The sequence below is a fragment of the Schistocerca serialis genome, chromosome 5 (assembly GCF_023864345.2).
Source record: "Schistocerca serialis cubense isolate TAMUIC-IGC-003099 chromosome 5, iqSchSeri2.2, whole genome shotgun sequence".
NCBI classification, from domain to species: Eukaryota; Metazoa; Arthropoda; class Insecta; order Orthoptera; family Acrididae; genus Schistocerca; species Schistocerca serialis.
In genome coordinates this window covers 142755090-142768729 of record NC_064642.1, presented here as the reverse complement: position 1 = coordinate 142768729, position 13640 = coordinate 142755090, and the positions used below count along the sequence as shown (strand labels likewise).

At 38.6% G+C, this 13640-nt stretch overlaps 1 protein-coding gene across 1 annotated transcript in view; it reads right to left on the bottom strand.

The window, feature by feature from the left end:
• Positions 1-3666: 3666 nt before the first annotated feature.
• LOC126481639 (NADH dehydrogenase [ubiquinone] iron-sulfur protein 3, mitochondrial-like) overlaps positions 3667-13640 on the bottom strand; it is a 69052-nt gene continuing 59078 nt past the window's right edge. The window contains exon 5 of the mRNA XM_050105538.1: positions 3667-3950. Coding sequence (XP_049961495.1) covers positions 3774-3950 — 177 coding nt within the window. The 3' untranslated portion in view covers positions 3667-3773. The remainder of the gene's footprint in view (positions 3951-13640) is intronic.

Below are 13640 nucleotides of genomic sequence, written 5' to 3'. Positions count from 1 at the left end.
TCTGCGTAAAAAGTTCCGTGTGATGGCATGAAAAACACATACATTAATTGTGGGTTTCCCAAATATTAATATTTTTGTAGGATTAGGTTGCATGTTTTGGAGGTCTGCAGAAATTATTTTCTACTCTTTCAGACCTTTTGTTAAATGCTGTAAAATTTGGCAACCATACATGATGTTTGGCATTTATTTTTATAAAATAAAGTTAATGTCTACTGCATGATAAACATTATGATTGAATATATTTGTATTTTAGTGACTGTCTTACATTGTTTCAGTATTATATCATGATACTGGTTACACTGTATGTGAGACAAAGCAACGTACTTTGTCTTTATGTTGGCGTTACTATGTGTGTATAAAAAAGGAACAATGTTACACATAAAGAATAAGGATTTATTGGAAAAGGTGTGAAATTTTGTTCCGTTCCCAGCAAATTCAATTCATCAAATGATTGCCAATCTTTTTGTTGCTTCTTTTGAACATTCCTGCTAGGTGTTATATTGCTCTTAGCAAATGCATATTGCATGTGTTTGAGAGGGCAAATTGCAAATCATATTAAAAAAAACTGCAGGCCAATGAAGTAGAGTCCTTGTATCATTAGTACCCTCTGCTGTTATGTCTACCTTGTGACATTCTGCTCTGGAATAACAGTCCCAAATCTTTTGAGTATTTTGTATAATAAATATTTAATAACTTGTCAGAATATTTCCTTTATATTCTAGTTTACTAGATCAATTAAGTAAATACATTTCCTTTAGTATTATTGCATGTTCATGAGCTTTAACTTCACAATTTCTCGTAATTATGTGAAACTGTGCATTGTCCCCTATTCGTACTTTTATCGTTGGACAGTAATTCTATTGTGAGCTTCATTCTAGAACACAATGGCAAGCTAATTGTTTTGTTAATCAAACTTTTATGACCTGTTATAAGTGTGGCGAGTCAAATTTTAGTTTTTTAATTGCAGTCCCATGGCACAGTTCACAACTTAGGAACTTGTGAACATCTGGAGAGTGTGTTATTTACAGAAGATAATTAAATTGTTAATTTGATTTCAGATACAAATTTGCAGTAGCCTTTTTCTTTGCTGGAGTCAGAACAGAATTACTGGACTCTTAGCAGTCATTCAGTGAAATTCTCTGCCTATTTCGGCAGCCGACTGTGCTGTAAATTACAACACTTTTACCAAATCACATGGGTAATGAAGGTATTAATCAATAACCAAAGTTTACATCAAGTAATAGCTATGAAAATAAAAATGGGATAATGAATGAACAGAAGCTTTCATCATTAACACCCAATGAATTACTGCTTTCAGAAAAAGCAACTTTTGTTTTCTGCAGGATGTCACTAATTCACAATCTACAGTTTCCTTGTGATCATTCTCATTTTCAAGCCTAAAAAGTGGGGCTTGTCATTCTAATACTTCTCTCTTCTCTCAACCCCCCCCCCCCCCTCCTCTCCCTGCAGCCCACTCTCCTAAACCAGACAAAGAATATTGCTCGGTTTCTGGAATCTCATAATTCAGTGTGCTCCAAGAAATATTTTTGGTGTTGGCTTCTCTACATTAATCTGGGATTTTATGATTACGAAAACAAGTTTGAGATTTTATTCCCTTTCAGTACTAGAATTTTTTAAAAAAAATTTCTTTTGCACTTAACAAAACTTTTACCTTTTGCAGTGCTTTGCATATTGAGTGATTGTAAGTTATGTTGTGGTCCAGATCTCATGCTAAGTTGCAGGTGCAAGTTCAAATAAGCAGTGTTGTAATACAACCTCTAAAATAACAGGACATTGGCCTGTAATTTGACTACTCCTTTTAATTGTGAACCTACCTGTATTTACAACAGTGAATTGATTTGCCAGTTAGCTTTATACAGATGTCCCAAATTTTGCTTCTGCTTCAAATATGAGCATTCTTCTTTATGATTAATTCAAATTTTGGACCCATGCATCACTGACATATCATTATTAGAAATTACATATTGTAAGATGAAGCCGCTGTATAATTTATTTTTTAATTGCACAAACAGATACCATTTTCCAGTAATTTTTTATATAGCATAGAACAAATGTCAAAAATATTTCACTATTTATAAATATTTCTCTCTCTCTCTCTCTCTCTCTCTCTCTCTCTCTCTCTCTCTGTGTGTGTGTGTGTGTGTGTGTGTGTGTGTGTGTGTGTGTGTTTAAGAAGAATTTTTATAAAATAAAGTGTTGTAAAACTAACAATAAATTATACAGCAGCTTCACTTGCTACAATATGTTACTTCTAAGATTTATCACAGCTGCGGAACACAATCAACAAAAACATTATTAGTAATTTACCATGATACTTTGAGGACATTCTGTGACTTTTCATAGTTAAATTGTAGAAACCATTTTCTTGTACTTTCTTATCATCTGGGTACAAAATAATGGCAACTGTTAGAAGAAAATGTTCAGGTGCTGCAAATATAAGTTTTATCTTCTCCTCGAAATACCACCTAAGCTTCAATGTGTGTTCTGAAATCAAACTGTACATTAAAATGAGGAGGAGGAGATTAGCGTTTAACACCCCATTGCAAACAACGTCATTAGAGACTGCATTTAAAAATGTCGCTTACTTTTCTGTTCTCACTTATATCTAAAGCAATTGTAAAGTACATATAATTTATTATGTTACATATGAGGCATGTGTCAACTTCAGTCTAACAATGTAGCTGTATACAGAAAATTTTGGTGCGCAATTCCATCTTAAAGGCCACTTAATATGGGCAGCACGGCCAAAGTTTTGGGCTTGTTTGGAAACCACAATTCACATTTCATGCATACTTTCCGAACACAATTAGGACTTGTCTGACATTGCATATTTTTGTGTGTGGCTGTTCACCTTTGAACTGTGTCCTTTCACTGCAATAAGCATTATCAAAAATGTTCAATTCAGTATCAGTGGATAAGAAACCTATTACAGGTGTGTTCTTGTGCTTAACTGTAAATCTGTATGGTCTGCACACTACAAATTTGTGTATTTACGTAATATGTTCAATTAGTGGTGGCAGACTTTTCAGTAGGACCCATATGAGCCCACACATCTGCATTCATCCCTTTTGTCACTATCTGTCAGGCAGCAGAGGAACTCTCACCTTTTCACCCTCCAGCAGAATGCAAGAAAATGTATGTAATAAATGGTTCATATATTGCCACACAGCAAGAACAAAGTTCAAGATGGATGAACAGTTACACACTAATATGCCATGAAAAATGGTTCAAGCAGTCTGCCTTTTTTCTCTCATAGCTTGTATTACTGCAGCAATTGGAAGTACAATTATCTCACTGTAAAAGAGATGGATGGAGTAATTGGTAAGAGAGCATAAATTTATTTGTGGAAGATTTGTGTTTAACTTAATTGTACCGTTATATAAAACTTCATTAATGCTTTACTTATTTCTGAACATTTCATACTGTATATTATCTGTACTTTACCAAGTGTCTGAATATGTGAAAAATGTAGCAGTTGTGACTGTGATAACACGTATTATCCCAAGATGAGGGTCTTTATATTTCTGTTTCTTGACGTTTGCTTAGTGAGCTGATCACAGCTGCTGTTATAAATGTTAACTGAGCACCTGATTTTAAGTAGTACAATTCTACAGTATGGGAGATATATTTCAAGCACTGTAACAGTTTGTGTGTGTGTACATATATATTTATTATATTTCACTTCAACTGTACAGTGGTTCAACATATAAAACTAATGCTACTAACAAAGAGCTGTTTTGAGTTCTTCCAACCTACTTCTTCCCTTCTCCAGACTCACTACCCTTTGTCTGTATTTCTTCTTGAGCAGCTGGAGCCTCTCTGAAGTTTGGGAACTGCTCCCACGGTGCTGACAACTCAAATCGACGGAACTCTTGTGCCAATTCTAGTGGCTCGACAACAACACGCTTTCGTTCATCATCGTAACGCACCTAGAATGGACAGACAGAAGCTATGACAACGCTCGTCAGTGATAATGTGTCATCAAACTTTAACAAGTAGTTTACCTTTCATACACTTTACAGGGTCAAAGCTAATAAATGCTAAAACATACCATTCTCTCAGTAAGATATTAGAACAGCCCATGTGTATGACAATGCTTACTCACTCAGCATATGGTAAAGGCACTGAGCAGTGGCTGGACGCACAAACAAGATTGTGTACATGTGTTCATATTTTGTTTACGTATCTGTTCACCAACAATGCCTTCGAAATATGATAACAGGCTTTACTTATTCACTTACTCCCTGATAGAAACAATTATGAGGGGGGGGGGGGGGGGGGGAGATTGAACAACATTGCCTTGGGTAGAGCTTGTGTAGTTTGCATTTCTGCCACTAGGCGCATATAGCGCAACTTGCTACCCGTTCAGCACCGCCTGTGTAATCAATCTGGCTTGTTCTGTTGATCTGCAATGATTGTTTTTGCTAGCACTGTTTTGTTCTTATTTCACTTTTTTTTTATGATGGCAAGTTTAAGCGAATAATGTGCAGCTGTCAAATTTTGTTTTCTACTCAGTAAAAATGCTGCTGAAATGGTTTTAATGTTTAAAACAGCTTACCAAGATGATGCTATAGGAAAAACCCAAGTGTATGAGTTATTGGCTTGATTTAAAAATGACGACATGTAGACTGGTGACAAACTTCATTCTGAACAGCCGTGAACTGCTCAAATCAATGAAAATATTGAAAAAAATTCAAGAGCTTGCGCTCACAAATTGTCGACAGACAACTGATCCATTGTCAGAGCTTAGTGGGTTATCTTTGAGCTCAATTCAGCGAGACTGGTTCTCCCACCATGACAACGCACCTGCACACACAGCCATCTCTGTTAATCAAAAACTAAGCACGGCACAGTTCCACTGCCCCATGCACCTGGTTATGGGTGACATTTTCTTATTTTCTCATATGAAAAGGGGCATTGAAGTAGTCATGGAAAAATAACTAGAGAGGAGCTGTCAGCCATTTCTAAAGGTGACTGTACACAACGTTTCGAGCAATGGAAGCACCACAGGGAGCAATGTATTAGCTGTAATGTAATGTACAGTATTTTGAAGGGGTAAGGTTGTTTTGTAAACAGTTTGAAAATATATAGCTTTTAGAAGATAATTCTGGATTTTTTTTGGTACCATCGTATTTATGAAGCATATAGCAAAATCATAATATGCTTATTTTTTATTAATATTTTGAAATGGAACGACTGAAGAGAGTTTTAAATTAATTAAAACAAATCCTCAATTATGACTGGAATACATGAAACATTCGCTAATCAAGAGAATGATACAACCTTAAATAAACATTTAGCAAAATTTATTATTGTAAAAGAAGAATGATTTCCTTCATGCAACACAAGAGAACCATCATCTAGAAAATAAAGAAAAAAACATGCATACATTATGAAGTATAAAGAGATGTTTTCCTTTTGAATCCATCCATGGAGGAAAAAGCATAATTAAATCATAGCAATAAATTGTGTGTGAGAAGAAAGGGCTGATAAAAGGTTTGTCAAAAAACCAACTGTGGTTGTCTGATTACAAGACTAATACTGGAAAGCGCAAACATTCTAAGAAGGTGTCACTGTTTCTCTCCACCACAATGATTTATTCACTTACACTGACATCTACATCCATACTCTGCAAACCACTGAAGTGTATGAAAGAGGGCATTTCCCATTGCATCAGTTGTTACAGCTTCTTCCCATTCTATTCGCACAGGTAATATGCGTATCTGAACTGTTATTAATCTAATGTTTTCCTAAAGATTCCTATTAGAGTGATAAGTAGGGGATTTAGTATCTTCATCATTTAAAGCTAGGTCTTGAAACTGTAAGGATGCTTTCCTGGGACTGTTTATGTATATCATTAAAAACCTGCCACTTCAGTTCTTTCAGCATCTTTGCACACACTGCCATAGGTGAAACAAACCTGTTACCATTCTCTCCTGATATAGGACATACACATCCAACACACTGACCAATATTCTATGGTGGGTCACATGAGTGATCCGTAAGCAATCTTCTCTGCAGAGTGAGATAATTTCTGTGGTATTTTACTAAGACCAAAGTCTGCCAACTTCTTTAATTACGCCTGACTTTAACTGACTGTTCCATTCAAATTCCTACAAATGTCACACCCAGTTTTTTTTTTTTGTATGAACTGACCATTTTCAATTGTGTTTTGTTGATACTGAGTCATAGGGTACCACAATCATGCCTCCCCCCCCCCCCCTCCTCCCTCACAGGACCACAATCAGTTCCGAGGACAATACCACAAAATGTGACCTTCATTGAAGCTCCATGAGCAAAGCTGGTCTCCTCAACATTTACTGCCAGTCACTGGAATAATCCAAATATGACCTCACTGTGTGGTTGTTTGTCCCACAGTGTGCTGCAATCCATTTGTTGCACCCTGTTCCCTAAATGGCTGCTGGAACAACCTCCTTTTCAAGATGCTGAATGAGGTCCTCAGGTACACGCACTGCACATTGTTCATATAGCTAAGCAGTATTCCCAAAATTTTTATGAAAATGCTTCTAATCACATATCACACACAGAGTTGTGGTAGCAGTGAAAGCGTTAAAATACATTCATTAGTTAGCTCTACATTTCATAAAAGGTATCATAAAAATCATTAGATATAAATGAAAGAGTCAGAAGCAAAGGGGTGTAAGTATACTTCTTATAATTTTGATAAGACTAAATTCACTTGTACCTCTTTCCTTCTGACATCCTCAAATAAGATAGTTGTGTTCAATTTCATTTATTTTGCTAATTTAATATCATCTCCAAGTTCATTAAATTTTAAAACAAGTTTAATGGGACAAATGCATCCTATCACAATTTTTGTGAAATCAGGAGTCAGACTGCTAGTTAATATTCTCATCACAGCCTGCAAATTACTGTCTGTTAAACAGCTTCGGTATTTGCCCTTGTTGATTTTCAAGCAAGAAAAACTTTGTTCACAAATATACGTCGATCCAAATGTGGAGAACATTTTGCCTGCAAATTTCTTGATACATGGAAATGTTTCAGCTGACAAAGATTTATAAAAGTCAACTAAATTTACAGCACTAAACATTTCTTTCACTGCGTGATCTGCCTGCATGTCAATCAGTTCAAGTTGCAGCTCCTGTGGTGCAGTGTCAATATCAGCAGTGATGGGATACAATAAAACATTAAATTGAGGCTCAATTTTCTTAAAATCCTGAAATCTTGTAGTAAACTCCGCCTCTAAACTCTGGAGACAAATCCCTAATCTTAGCTGAAACACTTCCAGGTACTTTCTGTTTCCCTAGTAAAGGGAAATGACAAAATTTGCCTTCATTTGCTTGCCTTGCAAACAGACCTAGTTTTGCTTTAAATGCTTTGACATGTGTCCACATTTCATGAGCAAACAACCCCTTTCCCTGCAATGTCACATTCAGCTCATTCAGTTTTTCAAAAATATCAGCTGCAAACATCATCTCATATCTCCACTCTTCACATCCTATTTTTGCAACAAAATCATGAGATATTTCCTTAGTGTCCAGAAATAAAATAATTTCATCCTGTAATGCCCAGACTCTCTTTAATACTTTGCCCAAGCTCAACCACCTCACACTGTTATGGTAAATTACAACTTCATGTGAATTTAAAAATTTTTCGCCAGTCTGCGACGGCTCACCTGAAGATGACTGGCAGGTGCCCAGTTGAAATATCGTGCGAAGTATTGAACGACGACCAGCTGCAAGCCCGAAATTTGTTTGAACAGTCAATTCGCCAGGAAAATTTTAAAATTCACATCAGACGCCTTTACGGGGAGGAGATGGCCTCACATATCCGAAGTTTCGAGAAGCTACATGGTAAAAGAGCAAAGCTTTTAAGTTCATTAACCTTTTTATTGAGATGTCGGGACCATGGCATTATACCAAAATTTGCTAGAGTGACTCATTTCATTAAGACCGCTACTGCACGGAAGATTACTGAGAAGGCTAGTCATGCTATTGTCAAGGAGAGGATTTGCTATACAAGACGAAGGTTAGATGCTATTTCAGCAGAACTTTACCAGTTACATCTGAAGGTTGCAAGGTATCTTTCTCCTGTATCATGGGACTGGGTTGATGGAGTGACTTCGGCCAAGTTCGAGTGGATCCACAATGATTCTAACTGTCGGCAGATATCAAAATTTGATCAACTGTTGCCACAGAAGCCGTCGCCAGAAGGGATAATGGTACGACGTTCCGTTGTCAATCTCACGGAGAAGAATTTGGATGACGCTACGCTGTCTGTATTAAGCAAGGGACTCAATTTTGCACCTACACCTACAGCACCGCCATTAATAAGTATTTTGAGTGGTGTTGAAGAAGCTGTACGACGTCTTCCTTTGGATGCTGCAGACAAAATAAAAAGGGAAACTTGCCGTGCTCTGTTGAAGGCTCCTACTCAACGCAGTAATTTAACCTCTGTAGGAAGGGCTGCATTACGAAATCTGAGAGAGGACCCTGACGTAGTGGTATTGAAAGCTGACAAAGGTAATGCAACTGTTTTGTTACCTCGTGGTGTGTATAAAGATAAGATGTATGGTCTGTTAAGTGACTCTACCTATAGCAGGATTGATTACGATCCTACAGGACGTGTGCAACGAAGAACTTCAGCACTATTAAATTCCTCCTCCTTACCGCAAGAGACCATCAAGAGGTTAAGACCACAAGGTTGTGTACCTCCAAGACTGTATGGCCTTCCTAAGATTCATAAAGAGGGTCTTCCTCTGCGTCCAATAGTGAGCACCATTGGAGCTCCTACATATTATTTAGCTAAACATCTCGCTTCCTTACTGAGACCTTTCGTAGGCAAGTGCTCACATCACATACGAAACTCAGCTGATTTTATCAATAGACTGGGGGCTCTTCGTCTTGGCACTGTAGACCTTCTAGTAAGTTTTGATGTGGTCTCACTTTTTACAAAAGTTCCTCTTGCAGATTCTTTGACACTGATTGGTAACATGTTTCCTGTTGATATCACTGCTTTGTTCAGGCACGCACTTTCCTCAACTTATTTTATGTTTAATCAAGAATATTTTGAACAGACTGACGGTGTCGCCATGGGTAGCCCCGTCTCCTTTGGTGGCCAACCTTTTTATGGAGGATTTTGAAGAGAGAGCGCTTGAATCAGCTGCCCTGAAGCCAACAGTTTTTTGGCGGTATGGGGATGACACTTTCATAGTGTGGCCTCATGGAGAAGATAAATTAATGGAGTTTCTACATCACCTCAACTCCATTCATAGCAACATCCTGTTCACCATGGAAATAGAGAAAGATGGTTGTTTGCCTTTCTTGGATGTCCTGGTTCGAAGGAAGAATGATGGTTCTCTAGGGCATTCAGTTTACCGGAAACCCACTCATACAGATTTGTACCTGCAAGCATCGAGTTGCCATCACCCATCGCAAACCATGAGTTTGCTTAAAACACTTGTTCATAGAGCTCATACTGTCTCAGATCTAGATAGCTTTCCTCAAGAACTCGCCCATCTAAAGACAGTATTAAGCGAAAATGGGTATTCCATCCGGCAGATTAACAGGGCACTAACAGTTAAAACTAAGAAGCAGGAAGTGAATAAAGAGGAGAACATGCCGGAACAATCTTTAGCTTTTCTTCCTTTTGTTGGCAACACTTCGTTTAAAATAGCAAGAATCCTCCGAAAATTTCAGGTAAAAGTGGGTTTCCGCCCACCATCGAAGATTGCAGACCTTGTGGGATCAGTTAAGGACAATCTGTTACTACGAAAGGCTGGAATTTACAAGATACCGTGCCAATGTGGTATGGCTTACATAGGTCAAACTACACGCACCGTGAAAGAACGCTGCACTGAACATCAACGTTACACCCGCCTTTTGCAGCCAAGCAAGTCCACTATTGCTGAACATTGTATTTCTACTGGACATTCAATGGAGTATGAGAAAACAATGACTTTGTCCACAGCAACGTCTTTCTGGGACTCCATCATTAAAGAATCCGTAGAAATACGACTGGCGGAAAATCTGTTAAACCGTCACAGCGGCTACCAGCTGGACAGTGCATGGAATCCTATCATCTCCAAGATTTGCTCAAATCGAAGACGACAGAGTGCGTCGACGGCCATGGCAAATAGCAATGCAGAGGGCGACTGAGTTCCGCTATTCCACCAGCGAGGGCGCTGCCGGCGGGCAGTGTGGTTCAACTATCAAGTTTTCGACGCATGCGCAGAATAGTTACAGTACGCTATATACTGCGAAACGGAGGACGTTTTCGTCAGTCTGCGACGGCTCACCTGAAGATGACTGGCAGGTGCCCAGTTGAAATATCGTGCGAAGTACTGAACGACGACCGGCTGCAAGCCCGAAATTTGTTTGTACATCTTCATGTTCTGCCCCCACCTCCTCAAGAAGAGATTTGAACTGTCTGTGATGAGTGCCCTAGCTCTGATTGTGTTCACAACACCAACAACAGGATCTACGACATGCTTTAAGTCTAGTGCAGTCTTGCAGATGTAAAATACAATGAAAATCCAAAATGTCACTGTCTGTGTCTTCGGCTTGTAACTTGGGTTTTAAAAATTTCACCATACCTATATTTTTCCCACAGAAAGCTCTGGCCCCATCTGTTGTAATGCTTACCATTTTGTTCCAGGGTAAGCCACTTGTTTTCACACAATTAACAACGCGTTCTAACAAGTCCTGACCAGTGGTTCTATCTTTCATGGATACTATACCAAGTAATTCCTCGGTGATGACAAAATGTTCATTAATTCCACGGATAAAGATGAGTACTTGTGCAGTGTCTTCAATACCTGTGCTTTTGTCCATTGCCAGTGAAAACCAAACAAAACCTTCGCTCACAGTCTTTAGTTGGTCTGCAAGTTCGTCACTAATTAAATCAATGCACTGCGCTATAGTCCTCCTTGACAACAAAATACTCTCAAATTTGGTTTTAATCTCAGGACACAATACACTTGCACACTCTACCATGCACTGTTTAATAAACTCGCCATCCGAAAAAGGTTTGTTTCATTTAGCAAGGTTATAGGCAACCATGAAACTTGCTTCTGTAGCACTATTTTGAAGTGGTATTTGCTTCCTAAATAACGCTTGTTGCTTCTTCAAGTGTTTCACGAACTCTGCTGCTTTTATATTTCGTTCTTCATCTGAAAGTTTGCAGCCAAAGTCATTGTGTTTTGTTTCGTGAGATCGTTTCAAATTGGTTCAAATGGCTCTGAGCACTATGGGACTTAACATCAGATCGTTTCAGATTGTACTCCTTGAATACGGCAACTGTATCATGGCATAGTAAGCATGCGGCTTTATTTCCTGCATCAATAAAGAAATATTTGGCCGTCCAGCCTTCATTAAACAGATGGCACTTATCACCGACTTTATGCTTCTTCTTAGGAGTCATGATTGCACTGAAGTAAAAAAAAAAATAAAATAAAATAAAAAAAATAATTAAAAAAACCGTGGTACTGCTGCACAGACAAAACACAAGTAAACCACCCAAAAAGAAGAAAATTGCTCTGAACGTCGTACTATTCACTCGGCGCAGGAGAAATACAGCATTGCCATCAGCCACCACGTGGAGCATAAATTTGCGCCAATAGCAGGATGCACAGTGCTTTTTTCCATGCCCGTGGTGGCTAATGGTAGTGCTCCCATAATCCACTGCACCCACATTGAGCTAGGTTGGTTGCGTGACTGTAGAGACATCTGTCTGTAGTAAGCACTTCCAAGCAGCGCAGACGCTTGCCAATTTTTTTAGTCGCGCAGGGAAGGGAAATTTTGTTTTTCCTACGATTTTTGTAAATGTCTTGGCGGGCCACACAAAACCCCTCTGTGGGCCACATGTGGCCCGCAGGCCGCTATTTGCCCACGCCTGCCCTAAGGTGTTCCAATAGCACCATACATTTGAACTGTCGATGATTAATAGACCCTATCCTTTTGCATTTGCCTCTTCTTGACATAGGTCATACCAGCTTTCTCAACAGGTGAAGCAAGTCTCTATGGTTCAGTCTCAGAAAAAGACAGCACCTCAAACTTGTTTGTTAGGGAGAACTCATTGTTACACTGATACCCCTGGCATCTGTCTTCCCTGTACAGGGCACTTAGCCCTAGCACTGACATGCTACTCAGCCAATGGACAAGTACTGACAGATCCCATTCTTTCTGTAGAGGGGACAGGATCCACAGGAGAGGATAGTGCTTGAGGTACCTTTGGTGTATCTGGTACATGGTAGGCCTCACAACACACCCATTCGCAGCAGCTCCCAATCTTTTGACAGTACTCAGTGCTATTCCCAGCTGCTTTCAAACGTCAACCAACTCGTCCCATGTTCGAGAATAACGCTCAGTGGGGATGCATTCTGGCTGGTGCAATGTTTTACAAAATAGTGAACCAGTAACATTTAAATTAGCTTCCTGATTCTCTTAACATATGGATATGCTAAGCTAGAAGTATTATCAGTTCTCTTTAAGAACTGAAGTATTTGGCACACACAATGTTGTTTCTATTGAGGCAACAGAAAAATCTGGGATACAAGTTATTAGTCTCCTGAAACGTTGAGGCTATTGTCATTAAAAACTTGAAAATAGCATTAATTTATGATAAATGCAGGTAACATACAATGCAGTTGAAAGGGAACACTAGATATAACAATATGTTAGCTACAATATCTGCTACATTATATCATGACAGTCAATGAAATAGGTAATGCATGACACTCAACTTCTCAAAAATATGTTAAGTCATACTGGTGTACACTGAAATTCGAGGTGAATGATTCTTTAAAGGAGGGTACTATAGCTAAAATTGTATAAGGCATTGATGCTGATTACAACTGAGCTGTAGCACAAAATAAATTTTTCGTGGCCTGCAAAATATGACAATACACATGAAACACACTTGAGTTTTGATGCAATAAACACAAAAAAGCACGTAAAAACTACTTTAAGTTTTTGGACATGAGGTTTCAAGGCAAAGTTGTCTGACATCTGATCCTACTCAAACACTAAGAACATAGCCAAAGTTGGCTTATATACACATCAATTTAAGTAAACGAAAGTGCAAATTGTACATATTTTGCATTTAGCTGGTTTCATGTCATGTTTTACACTGGCAAGCCAAACACACACACACACACACACACACACACACACACACACACACACACACACACACACACACACATAAAATGTAAAACGTGAAGCACAAATATGTATTATTTGTGCAACCCAAGCTGACACTTTACCAACAGTAATTCATTCTTGACTATTTCCTACCACTTTTTTCAGATTGGCATACAATATTTCTATACCAAATAAGGTAAGACATTTTCTGGGGTGGGGAGGTGGATGATTGATAAGAATAATGAGGTCCCATGTATAAGCCTACAGCTTTTCTGGTTTACACAGGTAGTGTTTCCAATAGGATTGGTTGTATCCTGGAGAAATACAGTGTGAAATGTGCTCTTCGACATCCATCTAAGATCACTGTGCGTTTGTGCCAGTTTTGCATGGAGCATGTGGAGGGGAACACTGCCAGCATGAACTGAAGGTCACAACTCTATTTTCTGGGGGTTGTCTGTAACAGTCTATCAGGGAACCTATGTTAATTAATATACA